General features: G+C 40.2%; 2 protein-coding genes across 2 annotated transcripts in view; both read right to left on the bottom strand.

Annotated features, from left to right (window-relative positions):
* FAM171B (family with sequence similarity 171 member B) overlaps positions 1–8601 on the bottom strand; it is a 32422-nt gene extending 23821 nt beyond the window's left edge. The window contains exon 1 of the mRNA XM_048309804.1: positions 8352–8601. Coding sequence (XP_048165761.1) covers positions 8352–8523 — 172 coding nt within the window. The 5' untranslated portion in view covers positions 8524–8601. The remainder of the gene's footprint in view (positions 1–8351) is intronic.
* A 1358-nt stretch (positions 8602–9959) lies between these two features.
* ITGAV (integrin subunit alpha V) overlaps positions 9960–23507 on the bottom strand; it is a 50565-nt gene continuing 37017 nt past the window's right edge. The window contains exons 24-30 of the mRNA XM_048309160.1: positions 22503–22608; positions 21714–21872; positions 20682–20795; positions 20259–20372; positions 20059–20166; positions 18891–19013; positions 9960–18511 (exon numbers count right to left, since the gene is read on the bottom strand). Coding sequence (XP_048165117.1) covers positions 18416–18511; positions 18891–19013; positions 20059–20166; positions 20259–20372; positions 20682–20795; positions 21714–21872; positions 22503–22608 — 820 coding nt within the window. The 3' untranslated portion in view covers positions 9960–18415. The remainder of the gene's footprint in view (positions 18512–18890; positions 19014–20058; positions 20167–20258; positions 20373–20681; positions 20796–21713; positions 21873–22502; positions 22609–23507) is intronic.

The following is a 23507-nucleotide window of genomic DNA, read 5'->3' as shown; positions in this document are numbered from 1 at the left end:
TGGCCCCTCCAGCCTGAACACCCACCCGATTCCAGATCCTCAGTTACTCTCAAGTCACAGAAAATAAAACCAACAAGTATCATCTTCACTTGATTGGTTTATTTCAGCTGCTAATCTTAATACATTTAGCAAATCTGTCTGAAAGTTTTGCCAGGAGTACACCATCCTATGATAATCTAGGGCTCACAACCTGATGCAAATTCCATGCTTCATTATGGAAATAGGGTGAAAAGATATACTTCATCTTGCATGGCCTTACTCAATAACACTTGCAGTAAATGAAAACAGTAATACCAATGATTCTGAAACTAAAATCAGTTTGAGTAATGAAAGGGTTGCTCAGATCTGAAACTAAAATAACCTACAACACAAACCCTGAAAGCTACATGCACACTCCAGTGGGAAAGTTCAAGCGTTGAATACAGGTAAAAGATTCATGAGAAATAAAAAAAATAAAAGTAAGTGAAATACAAGAAGACATTTCAGAAGAAGCAGATGAACTATTAGGAACCACACTGAAACACATGAACAAAAACACCCAAACAAACAAAACCCACCTAAATTCAGCTCTTTCCTCCAAAATAAGCTGCATCATAATGAGTTAGTGCTCCAGTTAATCTGCCTATAACCACACTGTGTTTAGTAAAAGCATCCAAGCCAACACTCAGAGGCACAGGCTGAAGCCCTCATTAATCGAATGAAACTCCACACACCTGAGAGCACTTTTGGGGTGCAGTGGTCACATCAATAATGGCTTTCAACCACAGTGTGCAGGGGACATGTTGAAGTGGCTCTGAGATTCTCTCTGTTCTTCTGCTTCATGACCTCCTAATGCACACAGCTCAATATGTGCCTCACACTCACACCTACAAGCACTGCATCATGTTCAACACACACAAAAACCCCCAACATTCCCCACCACAGCTGTCATGCAGCTTAACTTGCTATAGCTGCCAGTGGTTCAGGTAAGACCCACACCAAAACCACAAGATTTTTCAAAATGGGACAGGGAATATCAGAAGGTAGAGGGACAAAATTTTTTTTTGCTCTTTAACCCACCACAAGCCGTAATTTATTTCATGTGATCTCAATGAGAGGCTACCTCTTGCCTCTTCCCTCGGTAGAACTGCAGTTTCTCAGGTACCTGGCACTATCAACACTAAATGTGGAATGCCAGAGAAAGGGTCATGTGGGAAGTCCAGCAGGAGGAACTGACCCTGTAACCCATCTCCTTCAATAGTCTCATTTCCACATTGTGACAATTGTGCCCTGAAGTCTGATTTCTTTCAGACAGCAGAGACTCTCTATGAGTCCATGTGATGAAGCATAATCAGGGAAGATAAAGAAGGACAAGAAACTGAGGGGAAAGAATAAGGGTTCATGTCTGCCCTTGGTGAGACTTAGGGGGCTTATGCACACACAGACAGGCAAGAACATCACTCCCAGGCCTGCCCACCCCAGCAGGGCACACAGGGTGGCTTCCAGGAGCTACACCAGACAACGCCACACATCACCAGGATGATGCCATGCAAGTGTCATGAGCTGCAGACCTGTCACTATGGTGTTTACAAGAATGCACACAATGTGCTTACAGTCAGAGGGCACGCAGAGTAATTTCCAAATTTAGGGCAGCTGCTCAACCTGAGACACGAGGAGGCTTTTTCCACATCCTCTACAAACTACTGACAGCTGCTTGTGAAGTTCACAGCATATGATTTTTTACTGGAGAGAACTGCTGGTGCCGCACATTTGCTCTGCATTCTGCCTGAGAAGCTGTGTTAAGGTACGTGGTGCTTTGGAGGGTCCTCCACACACAGGACCATCCTTGTTGATGCTGCTCTAGTCACAAGAACCTGTTCACACTACAGTCCATGTGTGCTCTCTCATATGGAAGATCTAAGAGTCATCCCTTCCTGACCCAAATCCCCCCAAAATGACAGGGCAGCAAACTGCACAAAGATTACCCTCTGTACAGCGTGTGTCTTTGGTAGCTGTGAAAGGGAGATGCGGTGGGGATGCACCAGCACGTGCTCTGTGCTGCAGGCTCAGAGTTTGGAAAGACTGCCCCTTCCCAGGAACCCAGCTCTGCTCCTGAATGGATCTGGAATGCCTATTCCAACTGAGTACATCTTGAGTAAAATCTGCCCTACTGAACACTGGGCTTAAGGACCTCTGCAAGATGAATTCATTCTCTTCAACTTTCTAACCCCGAATTCCCTAGCACAGGTTCTCTCAGCAAATATACTTCCCTACTGCTGATTGTGAAGCTGAGCACACTCACATCCTCCCCTCAAACGTGTGCTAGCAGGGAAAGTGTTCTCAAACCTCGTGTTTTCTGCTACAACTAGTGCCAGAGAAGCAAAGCAAGAAATGTAACAGCTGCTTTGCAGCCTGTTGAATACAACTTCCTGAGGCCATGTGTGGAAGGTGGAGGCTAGGAGTACGCAGGAGCTGTGCTGGGACACCCCTGGCAAGCCAGGATTAGGCAGGAGGAACTAGACCTGCTGGTTTCAACCTACTAAGCACAGACGAGTTATTTGAGAGTACACTAGCTCTGATGGTTCAAGGGAAATTGTTGATCACAGAACCTGGGTGCTCCTACAGCACCCCAGATGCAAAAATCTATGAATTAGGAATGAGACACAGCATCAGGAGTAATAAAGAGGACACATTTACTCTGTCACATTGTGCCTCAAGTCCCTATTCATTACAGAAGGATACAGTGATATAAAAATATGCAACTTTCAAGACAACAAAGTAACCTGTGCTGTTTTGCTAAGTCTGACATACCAAGAATTAAGTTTATTTTGAATAAACTTTCCTCTCAGATCTTTGCCTGTGTCTTCAAAGACTTCATCTACTGAACTAGTTCACAGAGAAAGCATGCTACAGATCCCCAGTGACCCAGATAGCAGCTGCATTCCAAATTCTCAACCTGCCTTTTTCTCAGCCTGATAGTAATTCTGTGAATGTTTTTGCATAGCAATTGGCCTTTGATGGTGTACTTTCTGCCAACAGACTGACAAGAAGCAAACTTTAGCAAAACAAATAAGAACTGCAAAAACTACCACCTTGCAATAGGTGTCAGTTCCTGCCATCATTTATCCCTTGTTTCCTGCCACTTCTGACCATGTAACCATGGGCCCTGATTCCACGGATGCTAAAACACATTGTCTCTCTCAGTTCTTTATAATGAAAGCTACCATCAAGACAAGTTTCTTGAAATCTAGCTTTCTGAAGTATAGAGCATGATGCTGTATAAAGTATTACAGGCTTCAATAAAAGCAAGCTTTCAGCTCAGGAGAGATCTCGTACTCTTCAGAACTCCTCAGTACGTTTATGCAGATTCTCTTCCTGAAATAAAAACACAGCACATATTTTTTTCATGTGTGCTTTACCACGACAAACCCCAAACTCCACTTTTTCCTGTATTAGCAACTGAGTGACCTATATCCTGGAGCAGGTGCATCTATGAATATTTCTTTTTTCCGTATTCATTCCCATTTCAAACTGCAGATGCTTTATCCCCTCTCAGTGTCCTAATGCCCTTGCTGATATTTTGTTGCATTACTAAGTCTTAGAACAGCTCAGACTCTTAAGAACATCATCTCCAATAAATCAGGACAAGTCTAAGTCTTGCATTCTTTCTCACCTAGCTGAGAAACCATTATTATAAATACCAAAGGCTGGGAATCCTGGCAAAAATGAACAGCAAATCAAAAGCCATTTTCTGAGCTTATTTCTATAGGTGGAGTTAGCTGCTTGCACTAAACCTTTTGTCTGGGGTGTGCATGTAACACTTCTAACTTGAAAAGAAACTTTTTCCCTGACACCAGTTACATTCCAGCATCTACAGGAAAAGAGGGTTGTGCTGCTGCTTGTACAAAATAAATAATGCCAGTTCTGATCAGAAGTCTCTACTCAGACAGCCCTGGCTTCTTGAGCAGGAACTGTATCCTACATAATCACTGAGCCATGAAAATGACTGAATTCCCTTCCTTACTGGAATGCTAAAGAATCTCCCACACAGCTTTTAATTCCTCACTCATTTTCTTGGGGTATCTGACTGCAACAAAAGCTCCAAAACAAAACCGGATTTAATCCTGCCATACTAATCCCCAATCCAGTGACTTTGGAGACAGTAAACCATAAAGATTGTTCCATCAAGTGACAAAAAAGCCAGTCACACTACACCTTGGGTTTTTTTAAGTGCATTATTATGTATTGTTGCTCAAATTCAAACCCAGATAAACATAATGAGATAACCAAATGCTAGTCTAAATACCTAAGTATCAACTACACACAAAATTACAAGTCATTAGGAAAAATATTCTACGGCAAAAAACATGGAACACCACAATTAAAAAAGCAGTAAGTCCACACATCGTTGTTTTGGAGAAATATTTCTCTTTCAGTACCTCAAATAAAAAGGAAGCATGAGAAAGTTTTCTCCTTCTTGAATGGTCGGGAAGAATAAGACAACATACAAAAGAGTTTAGAAAAGTCTGAACTGGAAACGACTTGTCTACAACACGGCTTCACATTAGGCAGCCACTCATCATCACATGCAGGCAGACAGTACTGAGAAATGGGCTCAGAACCAAATTCCACAAGCAGCATCCAGGCAGTGTACTTGTCTCCAGCAGGTTAAAAAAGTAATCTCTAATTTTCTTCTGGGTTTGTCAACAATCACATATTTATGTCATCTGTCTCTACAAACAGGGGTTTGTGTATTAACAAATAAATGCACACAGCAATTCCAACTCCCCCCTCTCCTTTGTTCAGCACCACTGTTAGCTGCTACAGCTTTTGAATTTCACCCTACAGAACCAAGCTAATCTCCCCATCTCATGCAAAGCCATCTGCCTAAAAAAAGGAAATATACCAAAGCAAAATAAACTCCTTTTTCCTTGAATTCTGGATTGCGGGGCAGATTGGTCATGGTCTATAAAAAAAACATGGCAAGGTTTTTCTTGTTCATGCTGGGATTACAAAAGGTACAGGGACTACCCACACTTGAAAAAAACACCTATTTTAAAACATGTTTCAAGTCTAATTTAACATCTCAACATGGTAAAAAACCTCCAACGTGAAGATGCTGTATGTCACCCCATGTAAAGTGACAGCTTCCACTGACACAGCTGCTTTTTCTGCAAAGCATGTTGTTCATTCAGTACATGTCAGATCTGCCACAGAGCTGATGCAAATAACTATCACTTATTCAATTAGTGGTCTCTGCTCTATTTATAGCACAATATCTGCATTATAAAGAGAAAACAATGCCCCACATCAAGATATCCCAAGTCTCATGAGAATTAAAGAACATAACCCTCAGCTCCCATAAAGAACGCACCTCAATAAAGATAAAGAAAAGGGAAAATGGAAAAGAAAACCAGATTTGCCTGGATCTGAGCCAGGACTGAATAATTCACTGAATTCTGGCCTCAAGCCCGCTGACCTCAATGATGAATATCTGAAGCTCCCAGCGGCTTCTCTTCAATTGCTACTGCACACCAGAGCCCAGATTTCTGCCACATGGAAAATGCAAAAAATCACTATGAATAAGGAAGAACCAAGGCAGGTTCTCCACTCCAGCAATCACCACCCTAACCAGAGAGGGCTGTCTCTCTCTCTCTCCAATTTTTTAATTTTCTTTTTTAATTTCAAAGAATGCCTGTATCTGTTAGATGAGATGAGTCAGAATAACTCCATGAACTGGGTGCCTCTTGTATGTGTTCTCTGCCTTGTTAAAGAATTCACTTATTTCTCTTGCCAGTGGTAAGTTTGCTGTTGTTCCTAGGGGAAAAGAAAGAGATGAACAAAAAACCCTTCTCAGTCACGATGTGCCACTACCTTCTCACCACTGCACTTCCATGTCACCACAGAGTGTGCACCCCAGACACTACACACAGCTGTGCTGACTTCAGCATCTCTCCTCAGACAGCACAATAATTACACTGGCAGAAGTCAGTTAATCCAGGAGGGAATTGATCTGTAAAACGGTATAATGAGCTTCGACAGAACAGGGCCATCGATACAGGAACAAACGTCAAGTGACAGCAGGTTGTGAACTCCAGCCCCAGCTCTGCACCCTCCCTCGCCAGGGAGGATAAGCCTCCTTTGCTGTAGCAGCACTGGGATCACAAACACACTGCACAAACCTAAATTCAGCCAGACTCCTCCTCACTTGCAGAAGCCGCTGCTTGCCTGGCAGTTCCCAGCGCAGGACCTGCAGCTGCAGGAGCGGCCTCTCCAGAGCATTGCCCTGAGGGATTGCTCTGCTGCCAGTCTTCTGCTGGAAAGGCAGCAGCCATTTATCCTGCCTACCTGTCAGCTGTAAACCATCAAATGATAATTTAACATAAAAAGACATTAGTATCCATTAAATATACATCTGGAGTCACACTCTCCTTTTAAAAAATGTCAAAAATTTCAATAAAGCAAAAATTACTTACATGCTTTACTGAAATACCATGCAGAAAAACAAAGGTGCTTAGTAGCTTCTTCAGAATAAGTAAAGTTTCAGATCAGTAATTAGCTTATCTTTTTCAAAGTCCACCATTGGTTTTTTTCAGTTTTTATAGACGAAAAAATTAATCAAGATCATTTAGAAATCCAGCCAACAAGTGAAATAAATCTTTAACTGTATTTAAGCATAACGTAAACAAATGCTGACAACCAACTCAAATGATAATTTTTAACATTCAGAAATTGCTACTGATTACGAAAGCTGTGGACTAGAAGACACTTTCCGGACTCTCATACCTCAGAACCCATGATGCCAAATGCGCAAATGAAAGAAAGCAGCAAGAACTGGGCACGTGAGTCTGCAACAACAACAGCGAGCCAACAGAACAGGCATCAAAATGTTAGATACCAACAAAGACCTTGGCCAGGGCTGAAGGAGATAAGGTAACAGAGCTTCTTGAAAAGAAATCAATACCTGAAACCAAAGAGGATCATTGAATTAGAAAAACTGTCCTTTTTTTTTTTTTTGCCACTCAATTTTTAATGAGCAAAATGTTCACTGCCCAAGTCAGAAATGCTGCCAATGCCTTTTAAGTGGTGTTTGATGGTGATTAATGGTATATTCTACTAAAAGTATGATAAGAAACAAACTAATGAAAAATCATCAGTGAAAATGAAAAACAAGGACCAAGATGTTCATCAAATGTCTTTCTTCAAAACGCTAGCTACAGTTTTAATGTTTGGAAAATAATGAAAAACACAAACACAAACCCCCACAAAGAAGACCTAAAGAGCAAACTGGGGCATTTTAAGAGTGTATAAGGAAAAATTTAAGACTCTGTTCATATTCTACCAAATCTAGTTACTTGTTCTATACCTTGAAGTTGCAAGCAAATACCGTAATTTAATATCTTTGCTTTCCTAATTAACAAATATACTTCAGCAGCTTTGTAAATTGGCTTCAATTCAGGAAAATATTAACCATCTGCCTAAAACTAAGCACATTTTATACCTTCCTGAAGTCAACTGGAAACAGAAGCATGCCTATATGCTAAAAATGAAACATATGCTCCAGTGATATGCCAAAAAGGAGCCTTGGTGTTAAAAGGTCTTAAATAATTCATGTTTGAAACCATCTTGAAATTCTTTGGTGAAAGGCAGTATGTCAAGAAAAATACTGATGCTGGGTTTATAGTCGTTTGAGCCACTAAACTTCAGACTATACACATATTTTTTTTAAACGAGATGACAGTACAGACACCTTATCATTTTCTCTGGTTCTGCAAAGAGGTAGCCTCAAATATTTGACTGCAAAACTAAGGCCTGAAGTTGAAATAAGCACATTATTTTCGTGGTCTTGGATAAGCAATGTATCATCCATTCTGCAGAGGGGATGCAAAAACTAACGAGCTCATCAGCCCCATCACGCATTTGACAGGCTCAAGATGCTCGCACACGAATCAGCTGGTTTATTTTTAAAGTGATACAAATATACACAGAAATAAATACATGTCTATGACATATATATTTATATTCCATGGACGCTCGGCTATCTCCCTGTGGAGATTCCTGCCAGCCAACAGGAATCCCTGGAGCCCCACTACCCAAGGCCGCGCTCCGGGCGCCCGACGGCGCACCCCCGTGCAGGTCAGTGCCCGCTCCCCGGGGCGCTCCCGGCCATCCCGGCCACATCCCGGCGCGGCCGCGCACACACCCGCGGATTCCAAACATGGATCCCGCTCCAGCCAAACCACAGCCGCTCATTTTCGAATCCGGGACCGCTGCCCGCACGGCGCAAACGCCGGGGTTCCCCGGGCGAGCAGAGCCCGGGGGAGAGCGGAGCCATCCCGCAGGGGAGGTGGGTGCAGGGGAGGGGTCGGTACCTGGTGCCGCGGCGGGGGCGCCCCCGGGCAGCGCCGCTCGCTGCTGCTGCGGGCGGGTGGCGGCGGCGGCGGCGGGGGGCGGCCGCCCCAGCATCAGCATCACCAGCAGCGGCAGCAGCGCGGCCGCCAGCCCCGGGAGCAGCGCGGAGAGGCGCTCGCAGGTGCCCGGCATGGCGAGCAGCCCGAGGGCAGCGGAGGCATATTGCGGGAGGCCGGCGCAGCGCTCCGCACCCGCGGCCCCGGCGGCAGCTCTGCGGCGGCAGCGCCCGCCCGCCCACGGACGTGCCGGGGCGGGGCTGGGGCGGGGCGGGGCGGGGCGGGGCCACCTCTCGGAGGTGCCGGGGGACGTCGTCCCTGCGAGGCGGCAGCGCTGGCGTTGCGCCCGGCGCTTGTCCCCGGCAGTGCCGGAGTGCGTTCCGGGGCGCGTTCCGGGGCGCGTTCCGGGGCCGCGCTGCCCGGCGTAACCCCAACATCGCCCTCGCTCTGACGCTGGCAGCCACGGAATCACCGAATCACATTCACAGAACCACGGAATCGATTGGGCTGGAAAAGACCTCCGAGGTCGTCGGGTCCGACCTGGGACCCAACACCACCTTATCAACCAGACCATGACACTGAGTGCCACGTCCCGTCTTTCCTGAAACACCTGCAGGGACGGTGACTCCACGATCTCCCTGAGCAGCCCGTTCCAATGTCTAATCACCCTTTCTGTGAGAGAAACTTTGCCTAAGATCCAACCTAAACCTCCCCTGGCACAGCTTAAGACTGTGTCCTCTCGTCCTGTCACCGATTCCTTGGGAGCAGAGTCCTCCCCCCTCCGGGCTCCTGGCTGCACCCTCCTGTCAGGGGGTTGTAGAGAGCGATAAGGTCTCCCCTGAGCCTCCTTTTCTCCAGAATAAACACGCCCAGGTCCCTCAGCTGCTCCTCACCTCACTTGTGCTCCAGCCCCTTCCCCAGCTCTGTTGCCCTTCTCTGGACTCACGTTCACACATGTACATGCATTCCAATTTTACTTATGTGCATCCTTAAGTCTAAAAAATACGTTCAGGACAGCTAAAAATTTTTATTCTCTATATTGTTTATCAGTTGTTTGATATCAGGAACTGCCAATAGGAGTAAACATGTACATAAGGCAGAGAGATGCCAGTGTGTAGAATCGAAGCTTTAGGAGATACTAATGCTGTTTTGAAGACTGTCACAGTGACTGGAGCACAGGCCTGGTGAGGAGGGGCTGAGGGAGCTGGATGTTCAGACACAGCCCAGGCGGAGATAATGGAAAAACCACTGCAGTTGTTCACAGCAGATAAGGCTGAAAAAAACCCCAAAACCTGAGGAAAGGCAGCACATCTGGACAAATCAAACTGACCCAGAGCAGGCAGCCACCTGCATGGCTGAGAGCTGAGCACACAATGGGATCACCTCACAGGGATCTCACACTGGGGTGCATGAGCGTGCCCATGCTGTGATTTGAGTGAGGCCAACATCCCATTCACTGTAAGAACTTACAGAACAGGATAATATTAAATTTTCAGTGTATGTTGAAATAGTGAATAGAAACTTCTTTGAAAAGTACAAAATTGCTTGAATTGCCTTTTAATAAAACAAAGATAACCAAATAAAAGATTTATTTTAGACACTATAACATACCAGGCCAAATCCTGTAGTTTTCAGATCACAGAAAATTTCTTCATTGAAGCAGAAACAGAGGAATAGAGTTACAAACTATAGTGGGATGTAAATTTCCCCATTCTGAAATGAAGAGCTGAGAGGTTACGGTGCATATTTTCAACATATCTCTTATAAAATCTGAAGAAAATCTGATATATTTTTCCTTATGCCTTAGTGCCATTCTATACAGTACAATGTAATTAATTCACTGCCATTAACAATGACTTGAAATAGATTTGGGATTGACACAGAAAATACAATTTGCCTTTATTGCAGTTGCTGATAGTTCATTGGCACCATTTTGGAACAGTCACTCCTCGCAGGGTAATGCTGCAGTGGGAAATGCACATCCTCCTCAGCAGGTACTTCTCAACCTTTCACAGAACCACAATAAAGCTTTCCTTTATTGTCAATCTCTTTTTTCATCAGCACCAAAAAAATCTTTGCCATGAAAACCTGATTTCATTTGACAGGATCTTGCTTGAAAGAAAGCAAAGGAACACAAGAGCCATACAAATAAACCAATCATTTATTTGATGTGAAACTCCTCCAGCAGCTCATAAAGAAAACAAATTCTCTTTTTAGTTCAGCAGACATGCTCAGTGCCTATTTGCTTAATTAACATCCTCTCACCCAGCTTCCTATTTCAACCTTTTATGTGGGCACTGCAAAGGAAAAGCGGCTGTTCCTGCACAGCCGCTCTTAGGGCTGAATTCATTCTGGATTCCCTGCAACTGTGTGTGGTCTCAGGTGGAAGAAAGGGGCCTACAGAAAACTTGCTACTGCTGTGAGCTTCCTTCGTTCATGGATTTGTCTGGTGACTGACAAATTTGAGAAAAGCATTGAGAAAGGGTGGATCACACATTCATTTCCAAATGTTTGTAGGCATGAGCTTTTAACAGGATATAAATGATTTGGAGATGAATAGTTGAACCAACTCGGCAGATGGAACATTTTAAATTAATGCTGATGATGTGAGTATGCACAATTATTTATTTATAAAGTTCTGGGGGAAAAAAATCCCCAAGATTCAATGTGTGATAAAAGCTCTCTTGAAAATGCCTCCAAAAGGGGAATCACACATGTGGAAACTAATTGTCTGTACTACATTTAGAGAAATTACTAAGAAAAATTAGAGTACATAATAACATTAATTTCAGCAAAAATATAATCACAGTCAGGATTATGTCTTCTTAAACAAATTTTCTTTGAAGAGATAGAAGCTGGTAGTAACTAATTTCAACTACATGAGTCTACATGAGTGCTTCCTTGAGGAATTGTGTCCAGCAGTACCTCCTGCAGTCTCTAAAGGTTGCTACACACTCTTCAAACTAAAACCAAATTACAACCATTGTCATTAACCACTGAACATGGCATCCGCTGTTCCGGCAGGGCTGAAAATGTGTGCACAAATGACACAGAAATGTCAATCTATATGGATTCTGCAAAACTCTCTCAAAAGCAGTACAACACAGGCCTGGTCTGCATGTGAAATTATTAACACTAGGAATGGGGTATTTTACTGTCAATATTCTTTTGCTTCTCACATTTTCGAGGTCTGTGTTGTGCTTTTGTGTCCTGTAAACTCAGTCTTAGCATGTCCTGTATGTTTGTCAAGAGGGGTGATAATTCAGCACCAAACTTTCAAAAGGTTTATCAGAAAGATGCAGCAGAACAGAGTGATTGTGAAATACGTTGTGAGAAGATGGGCAGCTGACAGCACTAACCCTAATTCTTTATGAATATCAGACAATATATTGACAAGAAGTTCATATAAATTCTTTGAAAAAGTATTTTCAATTGTTCACCATGTTCTTGAGAATGCCTGAACTGGCGATTTAAAAATATTAATGTACTAATATGTAATAAAGTCTTAATGTATTAGCAATTCATTTACGAACTAATGATCAAAGCACACAATAAAGTATCATTCAGGTGTGAAAGGAGTCAAAGTACAGCAGCATAGCTCCAGTGGAGTTGTGCAAATACAAATTACCTTAAGACAAGGACCATCATTTTATCTGGGGTGGCTATACCGTAAGATGGGAATTTGAAAAATGACTCTGTTGCCTTGTTCCTGTAACGAGACAGCTGCTGGCACTAATTTCTCAATAATAATAATATATTAACTTGGAACTGCTACGCAGATGCAGTGATTGCTGTGCTGCTAACTAGCTGCAGGTATCTTATTTAACAAGAACTAGGCCTGTGTTGGCTGCAGGGTGTATTGAACAAATGTTAAAAGCCATGTTCTGACTGCTGCTGTCATGTTTCTTACACACATTAGGTGCAGCTACTGTGAGATCAGTGAAGCTGTTAATTAAACCACAAATATCAGTTTTTCATCTTTTCCATGTCCTTTATTACTATTTTCTTTAGGTTAACAAATTCTCTGCTAGCAAGTCAGGGAGCTCCCTGGTTTGGAGTTTTTCTAGTGTTCACAAGCACTAACATTTACTTCTCACTGTTTGTTTTATCAATGAAACAGACACACGGATGCCTTTATTGTGCCACAAAATATTACTGTGACCCCACTCACACAGGTGAGCATGACTGGTAATCAGAAAAAATGTAACGCTGAGATAAAATTAGACTAATACTACAACAAGAAAAGAAACTCCAGCTCTCTGAGAATTTTTCTAACCAAAGGTCAAGATGTCACCATTTTCTACAGCAATGTGGCAGCTATAAAATCTAAAATATTTATTTCTGGTACGTAGGAATTTCTGTTGGACAGCAGTTTTCTGGTGGCAGAATATAGTCTGTGACTAGATCCTTTTCCTTCCTTGTGATTACAAAATTTTTTGACTCAAGGTTAACATGTGCCACTTGAGGTGAGAATGTAAAAATTGTGTAAATGTGATGTTTCTGAATTTAGCACATAACTGTGGAGTACAAACGTATACTATAAAACATTTTCTGGTGAATTAAATGCATTTAAAAAAACACACCTAAGAAAAAAACCAAAAACAAGCCTACGACAAAATCTCTGTTGATTAAGAGGTATTTTATTCCAAAATTCTAAATATCAGAATCAAATCAAAACTTACATTTTTCAGTTTACCCAATCATAGTATTTTGAAATTGTATATATACATAGAAAAATACAACCTAATAAAAACACTCAGATTTGCATTAGAATGAAAAGAATGAGTTGAAAAGCAAACCACAGCTTTAATAGCTATATATTTCATATCAGTACAAAATTACTGGGCCACAATACCCATTTTTTTGCACAATTTATAATTTAATATAAAATAAGGTGACTTTAAATGTATATTGCTCTCTTTAAATGTACCGAAGACCTTTGAAACTAGTAACTGAAAATATTCCCATTTATGCTGCAAGTATTTACTGCATGACAAAGAAACATAAAATGCAGCACTCTTGTTAGTACGTTAATTTTTTGCTTGTGCAAATAATGCTCTACTGATTTAATGCACGAGCAAACACAAAAAAGGCCAAAAAATTCCATTACAAAGAAATAAAACATTACATGTTCAGCACATTTGTATCATAGCAAATACAGGTTTCCCTCACAGACTAGAAAAGCAAAACCTGTAAAAGTTTTTTGAAGATGCAAATGCTACATTAAATCTTCCATTACTTTGCAAAAACCAAGGGTCAAGTTATTCACCTTTAATGCAGCGTATTTGGAGAAGTCATTGCATGACAGGCTAGTTTTCCTGTGTTATGTTAAAATTCTACACATTGGAAAAAAATACACCTAAATACCACCATCACATGAAACAGTAGTAGTACTACAGACTCAAGCCCAGTTTTGTACAGCCTCTAGTCAAATCTTCCACAACGGACCTAAAGAAGGTGGTAGCAGTTCTTGAGAACTCCAGTTAGTATTGGACACACTTTAGGAGGTACATCCTGCTCCACCCAATGTGGGCGATCAAAGACTTCCGAAACCATTAATTCATCACCTCCACTGAGCACGCTGGTTCTGTTCATGTCCTTACAAATACTGACCACTCTAAGCCAGCAAACACCACGGCCCTTCTTAGGCCCTTCTAGGCAGAGGACTCAGCAGTGAACCAAGTCAGACCATATTATATTGCACATGGAGGTTCAAGGCTAAAGATTCAGTACCAGAGAGCTCAGATTCCACTCACACCCGTGAGGGTTACCAGAGCTCAGCAATAACCATGATCCCACCTGTGGCATCCAGTGTGACAGGGGCCACTGCCAGCAGAGCACTAACAGCTCTGCACATCCCAGAAACAAACCAAAATTATCTCTTTGCTGTAAGCCTCATCTGGTCTCTGCCACTACTTTTTTATTTTTTGGATTCCTGTTTTTCTTTAATAAAATACTTTTTTTCTGACTCATTAACAGCCAGCAGCATTGAACACAAACAATCACATTCAAAGGGTCACGTTACTCTGGACCAAAGACAAAAACTACCTTGATTTTCACCAGGGTAATGCTGCTCTGTGACTGCCTGGGAGGGTGTAAGAAAAAATAGTGCAGGGCTCTGTCAGGGTAACCAACAGCAAACCCTAATGCTGCAAGAATCTAAGTGCAGCATGATTCCTTCAAATCATCAAGAGCATGCTGATTATAGCTGAAGTATTTTTAAAATACCCTTTAAGACTATTTAAGCATGGACACAAGTTTAGAAACAACTAAATATTTAAAACCTTTGCTTGGAATAAATGTTTTATAAAGAAAGAGCACATGTAGTAAACTTTCTAAAGTTTTCACAAGCATTATGTGAATTAGAGATCAATGTGTACATCAAGACTTAAAACAGAAAAAACCTGATACTTGGCAGACAACCTTGGCAAACTTCCTCAAAGATTTCAAATTACATTGATAAATATAGCCCATCTTTGACTTTACAATCATGCTTAAACAAAAGCTATTTCCACAATTTCATAGTTTCTTGAAACAAATGTAAACCTATATATTAGGTTCCTCACTTTACATTTTCTAAATATTGTCAAATATAGATAATATGCTTTCTGTAATAAAAGTCACTTTTCAATATTGATCATGAGATGCTGCATTAATTGCAAACTGGAGTACTTAAATAATTTCATATTTCATTATAAAAGATACAGCTCTTTTAAAATGTTTTTATTGTCTAAATAATTAAACAGCTGCTGATTTTATAGTCATAAAAAAATCTGCTTCTGAAACATAGCTCTCAAAAGAAGACTAATTTTCTGTTGCTGTACTTGTATTTTTTAAATGCTCCCAGTATGCATCTTATTCACAGCAATTTTGAATCAAAGGCATTAATTTCATTCTGAAATATCTTTTTTAAAGTTTCTTTAAAAGCTTTAACATCATTCTATAGTACTTGCTGTAAGAATACATCAATGCCTGTAAGTCATTATGAAATTTATACTGACACAAGTGCATACATAATCTGGAATCTTATTCCTGAATCTAGAACATGCTATCAAGAGTTTCCTGCACCCCCATTCAGGAAAATTTCCAGCTTGGAATCTCCCTGAAACACAAACGTTACTTTAAATTGAATTCTGAGGTGTTACATCTATGCTCACTAAGTAACCTCTATACTCCATTTACATATGCTACTGTGGTCTTTTATTTTTATCTTTTTATTTGCTTTCATTCTCCAGCAGAAGGTAAGAAATAAAAATCACTTAAATAAGTCTTACTTTATGTAACTTCAAAAATGGAAGATACTTTCCATAGCTACAGTAGTTGTACCAATAAAATGTACCTTCTTATCCTGAAAATCAGCAAAATGAGTTTCCAGTTGACACAGTAAAATTAAGATGCAGTTAGCACTGACATTAACAATGCTATGGTATCCCATCCACATGAGCAGGAGGGATCTTGACCATGCTTTTTTAAAATACTCTTTTTCATCTACTAACGCCTACACATGCAAGTAGTCCAACAAATTTCAAGTCACCATGGAGTGTACATGTAATGAAAGCACACATGTAAGAATTAGAGCTATAATCTGTCTGACAGTCTCTTAAACCTCTTACCCTACTAAGATTAAGACTGGGTAAAACCAATCTTCTTGCACATAGATAATCAGCTGACAAAGTGTGTGAACCACAAGCCCATGTAAGTTACTGAAAATGCTGTTCCATCAAAGTCACATTTTGAGGCCAGGATCAAAGCCTGACTCCTGATTCTCTACTACATTACTAGTAACAATACTAAAAATAAAGACAAAAATAAAACATTGGCCACACTGAAGACCTTGAAAATTCAGTGAAAGAGGAATTATGCCCTATACCCTTTCATGTAAACTAATTTTATCTAAACAAACTGCCTAAACCAAACCCATGTAAATGGATAAATATGCAAGCCTATATCTGGTGAACATACTGGTCCCCCCAGACTCTGTGTTGTCTTCCTTAAGGACTCGGATGCCGTCATGGATCAGCAAGTAAGAATGGATTTAACAACAAAAGCCATTGGTGGATTTTAAATCTCTGAAAGGATGCAGAAATAAGAGTTGAAACAAACTGCTCATTTCAGAAAATTCTGGGTTTTGTGGGCACTGCTGTATGTATGGAGGAGATGCAGCTGTGAACAAAAACCCCAAGGTACAAAATCAAACCAGAGCTTTTGCCCCTTTAAGAGCTTGTCTATATTGAAATCTCACTGCTGTAAGTACAGTAGAAGTCTTCCTTTGTGTGCCTGGCTGTATACAGGGAGTTTATACTGTAATTTATTCTCTTTTTGGAAAAGAGAATAAACACATCTCATAGAAGGCACGTTAGTAATAGTTTAAGTATGTCCACTCTAGGATCTGTGCAGCACAGTTAGCTGTGTTTGCAAGCTGAACAACCTCCTGATTTGCAGTTACTTGTCTACTGAAATTCATAGAAAATGCTCTCGTGTCAATCAGTGTCGGAAGCCTCATGTTACTACACCAGTGGTGAGAGAAATAAGCTGAGAGTGATGTAAACTGATGGCTTTAAACCACTGATCTTTTGGTATGTTTAAAAAACAACAGTGAAACAAAATACTTAGTGTCTTTTCTGGTAATGAAATGTATTGAACATAATGAAATGTCTTGTGTAAGGAAATGTCTTGTGCAATGAAACATGCAGGGACTGAAACAATGAATGAATCAAATGCAACAAGCCAATGAGACAATGAATGGGTGAAATGAAACAAGCCAAATGAACCTTTACTTTTTGAACCCTTTTGCACTGCCAGCTCTTCTCTGCTTCATTTGACTCGCTGTTCTCTCAGGGCAGGAGGTGAGGGAGGTGTGAGTGTGGCTAAAGTACTGGTGTACTTTAGATCCATGATCCAGATCCATGGATGTGGCTGGCAGAGACCCTAGTTTAAACAGCCCCTGTGTCACTCCATCCTGCACCTGGGCATGGCCAACCAGAGAAAGTGAGGATTAACAGCTTCCCTACAGTGCACCACTTAACCTGTCACACAGTGTTCCCTCCAGTGTTTTGCTAGAAACCAAAATACAATCCAAGTAATTTACAGCCTTCACTTCAAACCCGGTGGAGGTTTGACTTGTGGACATCACGGGTTTTCTCAGACATGTCTGTTGGCAGCCACAGCCCAGCCTCTTGTCCCTGGCAGTACATGGATGCATCCATACTGCCAAGAACTTTGAAACACCTGGATCCTGCTCTGTGGAAATACACAGCAGAGTCTTGGGATCTTGCCCTGAATCTTTTCCCCAAGTCCCACAGAAAGCACATCAGCCCCAGATTTTTATCGCTCACTTGGTGTTTGTAGGCTCAAACCCTACAGTAAAAGACCGAGCACCTGGAGAACAGTATTTGTAAGGTCTAGGGGGAAACCACAAGACAGATGACTGAGCAGGCAGGGTAACAGGTGTGCAGAACAGGTATCACATGTAAATGATTCCACTGAATATTTCCTATTTCTTGAGCAGGAGAAAAAATTATCATCAGAGCTAATGGGTAAAGAACATTCTTCAGTACTGTAAAATAAGCTACATTCATTTTTTTTTTGTGCAACTGACTTTCAAGAGCCAGGCAGTGAAATGTAGTGTACTCCAACACAAACAACTGAAACCAAACGTGTAACCCAGCAAGCACCTCTGGAAGCTGTTGGCTCCAAGAGCAAATGCAGAATCTGCGTAGCAATTCATGGAGAGTCAGTACATGAATCAGAAAAGATGATGTTTCCTGTGTCCCAGTAAGCAAAATCCCAGCACAACTCTTACTTGAGTTTCTCACACGGGTCAGTGCAGATGTGTTAGTGGCAGTAGGAACGGCGGTAATACAGAAGGGAGGATTTAAGTGTATTGCCCTTGTTTTGCACAAGCTGATGCCTTCCAAGGCCAGCTGCTCTGTACTCATGAGTGTTTGTTCATTAAGGGGGAAGCCAGTATTTGTAAACAAGATGTAGGCAAGTGTACTTTTCAGAATGTCTTACAGATAAAACTCTGCTTAAGCTTCTGATGTTCCTTCCCCATTCTCATGTGGTTGCAGTTGTTCTCTTTCTTGTTCTTCCTGAGGTGGCCTCACACGTTTGAAAAAGCCCATCTGTGATTCAGAGAACAATTAGGACATTGCATTGTGATTTGCAAAACATACACACATTCTCTCTTTCCTTCGTGATCAGATCTTAACTGATTAAGCTGTCTTTTCACTCCTACTGTCTTCCCCCATTTCTGACCTCCAAAGACAGTAAAAAAATTAAACAGTTGAAAAATTAAACTGAGCTCAGCACAATCACAGACCTGCTCTTTTATTCAGCTTCTTCCTGAAAAAGCTGAAAAGCTTTTACAGTTGTTCCAAAAACTTAACTGATTCAGATGATTAGGGGACCAAGGCATTTCTGCAAACTGCTGGTACTATATGAATAATACATCACTAGTAGGGAAAAGCAAACAATACAAAACCCCGCAAACACAGTACTTACCCTGTACATGACAAACACTAGAACAGCCAGGAGCAGTAATCCTGCTAGGACGGCCAAAATTATAACCCACACTGGCACAGGCATGGGCTGTGGTTGAATGCCCCATGTAATATTTGTAGCAACCTAACAGAAAAACACGATAAACCACACTTTGCATCACAGTGACATGCTGAGTTCATCCATGCAGTTTAAATCTTGTATACCTTTATCCTATCATGATTATAATCTTAATCCAGTGTAAATTATTTTTTCTCTCCAGTATGAGTCAAAAGTCATAGATTAATTGGTGAAATAAAGACTTCACTGACCCAAACTTAATAGGATTTTAAAATTAAATGATAACAGGGGGTTGGGGGTTATTTTGCTTGGGTTTGCTTTTTTGCAATCAGTGATAACATGGCAACATATCTTCTGTAATTCTTGATGATTTTCAGTAAAACTGTAGTAATCTGGAAATATTTTAGAATTAGAGAAAAAAAATTCAGGTATTTTCCTTTTTTTATCTCAAAAGGCAGTACTTTCTGAAACAAAAAATCAAGTCCATTCTTTTTTTGAGAGAGAAAAAACCCCAGTTAATAATAGGCATTAGAAACCATATTCAAAAATAAGACAATCACAGTCCTTTTCTACCTTTTCCTTAAGATCTCTTAATCCTATAATGCTTACCAAAAACTTTCAATTTGCCAGCCCAAACAAGTGGCCTCCATTCTTCTGTTTGCACCCCATCTCCTTTCCCTTTGAAACCCCCTGAGGCACAGATGGCCTTTGTTCCACACTCACATAGTACTTCATATAATATAATGGAAGTTTATTATTCAAGCTCTAAGTGCTACTACAGCCGAAAACTAATTTAAAGGAAACTATTTCTCTAACAACAATGGCATTAACAGGAACATTAGGACTGTTCACTATAATTTTTTTTTCATTTTCAATTAAGTCTTTCAAGCCACAAATATTGTCAACTCCAGTCTGTTTTACCTTCAACAGTATGTGTACAACTGAAATAAATACATGAGACAAATAAAAAATTATAAAATTAAAATTATACCAAGCCATAAAAATGTTACTCAACAATAATTGTCTTTGCATTAATTTTGAAGTGATTGTATATATATATATATATATATATATATATATATATAACTCAAGCTGGATGTAAATTACTTACTACTGTAGAATTGTGAATATCTTCAAAGGAAAGGTTCTTATAAGGGAACTCTATAACACTGAAAGAAGCAGACGATTTGAGAGAGTAGGAATGATTCTGATTTTCTTTCTGTGTAAGAAAAAGAAATTAGTATTGCATGTGGGTACAAAAATCACTTTTAATGTTTCAGAAACAGTGACAGAATATTCAGAGTCACTCACATTCATGAAAGTTTGGGTCCAAAGGCGTGATTTTAAATACAATATTGCACTCTTTCCCCTTTCCAGGTGGCCAACTTGACAGACAATCTTTAAACAGTCAGCAGTTCCACAGCCCTGTGTATAAAAATAGGAAGGATATTCCAAGTATGAAAATATTTTGGAAGTCATTAATGGCATTACTTTACCCATAAACCTACACTGGCAAAGCACCATAAACTATTAAAATACATTAAATAACCCCCAGTAGTGGATAATTACTTACAGTTTGCAGTCACAAAGACAGTGACATGGTAATATGCTTATTTCCTATTACAGATTATTTCCAATCATGTTTAGAAAGGACAAGTCTTCCTTAAATTTGTTTTTAAGGACTTAGCACAGGATTGTAGGTGTATTGTCAACATCTCAGTGCTGAGAGCTCACCAAAGTGTGCACATCCCCCTCCACGGCAGCTAAATCCCTTCGGCTGATGCGGTGGTCACGGTGATCTTCCCTGCCAAGTGTTTCATTCCTGTCATCATCCTTGGGAGCAGAAATCTGGGATACACCAAGGGAATCCAAACAACGATTTAGATAATTGCAGTCTTCAAGGTTAAGGTCAAGAAAATACCTAACTGCAAGTTTCTCTCTTTCTATCCTGGCTGTTCTTCAGACTCTGGCTGAAAATAAATCATTGCAAATTGTACAGCAGAAGCACAGGAACTTCGTATTTATATATTCACAGAAACTGCTTTTTGTTATCAAAGATACACAAGTATTCTTTGTTGTTCTATACACTGAATATCTTCCCTCAGTCCTTCTTTTGCTCAAATTCTTCTTCAACTAACATACTGATTTTTATTGCTTGTTCTAAACTATCCTAGAATTCAACCCTCTACACTCAATTAAACTTGTTGGGTTTTATCTGGTGTTTCTTTGCCTAGTCCAGCCTAGGAAAAAGGAGTTTCTTCTGCTCTGTAAATCTCATGTTTTGCTGGCAGTCATAGCTAACCCCTATTGCCTTTTGTGACCTTTGGATGAGGGCCTAGATAAATAAGCTAGCAATGTAAAAAAAAAATATACCATTTTCTTCCAAGAAACAAAACCCAGAAAATTTAGATGAACAGTCCAAAAGCATCTGGTATGTTTTAGGTTTTAGTTCATGGCCACATTCATTATAATTCCATTGCTTTGGACTTAGAACTCATACAGAACAGCCTTGAAGTTAAAAAAAAATACAGGAAGAAAACCCCACAATAAAAGTAAACAAGACAAACTGATCTTTGAATTGACAATTTTGAACTGTTGTTTACCTTTTACTTCACCTGGTATATACATTGACATGTACTGTGGAAAAGTGCAGCCACAGATGAAAAACTATCTCAGTTTCTCATATTCTCAGGGATTTGGCTGTTTCAAGTGTTTACAAAACAACCAAACATCCTTCATTCCACTCAAAGGGAAAGTCCTGCTTACCTTAATTTTCAGTGGGTTGATTTCCATGTCAGAAGTGCAGTTCATGGGACCATCAATTTCATACTGAACAATATACAAGAGCGTGTTGTTTTTATATTTGTAAGGCCACTGCAGAGTCATCATCACCTTGCTGAATGCACTTGGACCATTGTTTCTCAGCTGATTATGAAAACAAAATTTACAGATGTAAAAAAATAATTCTGCTTTCTCTATTAATGTGCATATAGTTACTTTATATTTGAGCCACAAATGTGGTACTGCCACTACCCCCACCCCCATCCCCACCCCCCCCCCATTTATGGCAACAGCATCAAAACTTTACCTAAAAATGGTAAAAATTTTAACTATTGTTATTCACACAGCTCTCTCGGTAAGTTTTGCTTAATTAAACAACCTAGATTAAATCTGTGGTAATTCTTTTAGGGAAATTTTAAATACTTAAATTTTTTCAGAGCAAAAGACTTCAGAGTAGTGATTCAGAATAGATAGAGTACAATATCCTGAGTTCACATTACTTCAAATGTTTTACCTAGATTTCAAAAGGCAATAAAATAAAATATGTGTAGTTATGTGGGTAATCAACCCCTGTTACACTAATTGCAGGCATTCCAACCCATCTTGGATATACCAGTTTTTGGCCCAGCATTAAAAAATCATAAAATCTCTCCTTACATGCAAGACAAAATAAAAGAAAAAAAATCATAATTTACTCCAGAGAAAAGCTACACCAAATGATTTATTTTCATTTATCACAGAACCATGTCACTGAAATCAGTAGTAATTCCACACCTCATAGATATGCTGAACTAGAGGCCCAATATCATCTTCTGTTTCGGGATTCTCCTTTGGCTGCCAGTTGGCAATAGGAAGGAATATGTGATCAGGGGACGACACACTAAACAGCAGAGCAAAGGAGTTGTTATTAGCAAGTATGAAACAATAAATGTGATTCTCTAGAACACCTAAAAAAAACCCCCAACACGCTTAAAATACAATCTCCACTTCTTCATCCTCTATATAAAACACAAAAGAACAGAAGTGGTTTGAATATTAAATGTTCAGTTCTGTTCTCTACATTAAAAGATGATGAGAGACATACATGTCATCCAAAAACCAGTGTGAAATACTGTGACTACAATGAGAAATACTGATGATGTAGAACCTTAGCAGTACAGTCCTAAGACTAATTCAGCATGCCCTGAAAACAGTGAAGATACCAATCATGCTTTTCCAGTATGCCATCCCCCACCTCTCAGATACCGAACAAATTCATTACAATAATGAATGTAGCAGAAAACTTTAAAAATTTTGACTCAGGAATCCAACTTAACTGGTTAAGGAAGAGGACTGTACAGCTTATGGATGGGAAGTATAGATTTCTGGCAAGGAGAGGTGACGGACTAACCAAGTCATTACAACATTAATACTATGCTTAAGACTGAAGAAGGTGAGGACATTGCAAACTTAAATTCCATAGGATTTTCAACTTTGGTTTCAGGAGTTTTCAGATGAAACCCCAGTCAGGTTTGTGGAGGAGAAAAGTGACCAGCAGAAATGTAGAACTGCAAACACGAGGGGTGATATTTTCTTCTTTTAAAAAATATCTCTAGTAATGGAGGCACAATATTCCTTTTTGGAATTAATTTTGTAATTATTTAGAATGATTTAAGATCTGAAAGTCCAAGGGCTGGCTAGAGAGAACCATATGGTCTTTATGATTAAAAATTCCCTGAGCCTTCCTGAAAACTTATGCAGACCTGAAAGGAAGTTCAGTGAATATAAAGAAGCAAATGT

This window comes from Corvus hawaiiensis, chromosome 7 (assembly GCF_020740725.1).
Source record: "Corvus hawaiiensis isolate bCorHaw1 chromosome 7, bCorHaw1.pri.cur, whole genome shotgun sequence".
Taxonomy (NCBI): Eukaryota; Metazoa; Chordata; class Aves; order Passeriformes; family Corvidae; genus Corvus; species Corvus hawaiiensis.
Note: the sequence above shows the minus strand (reverse complement) of the source record. Positions and strands in the feature narration are given on the sequence as shown.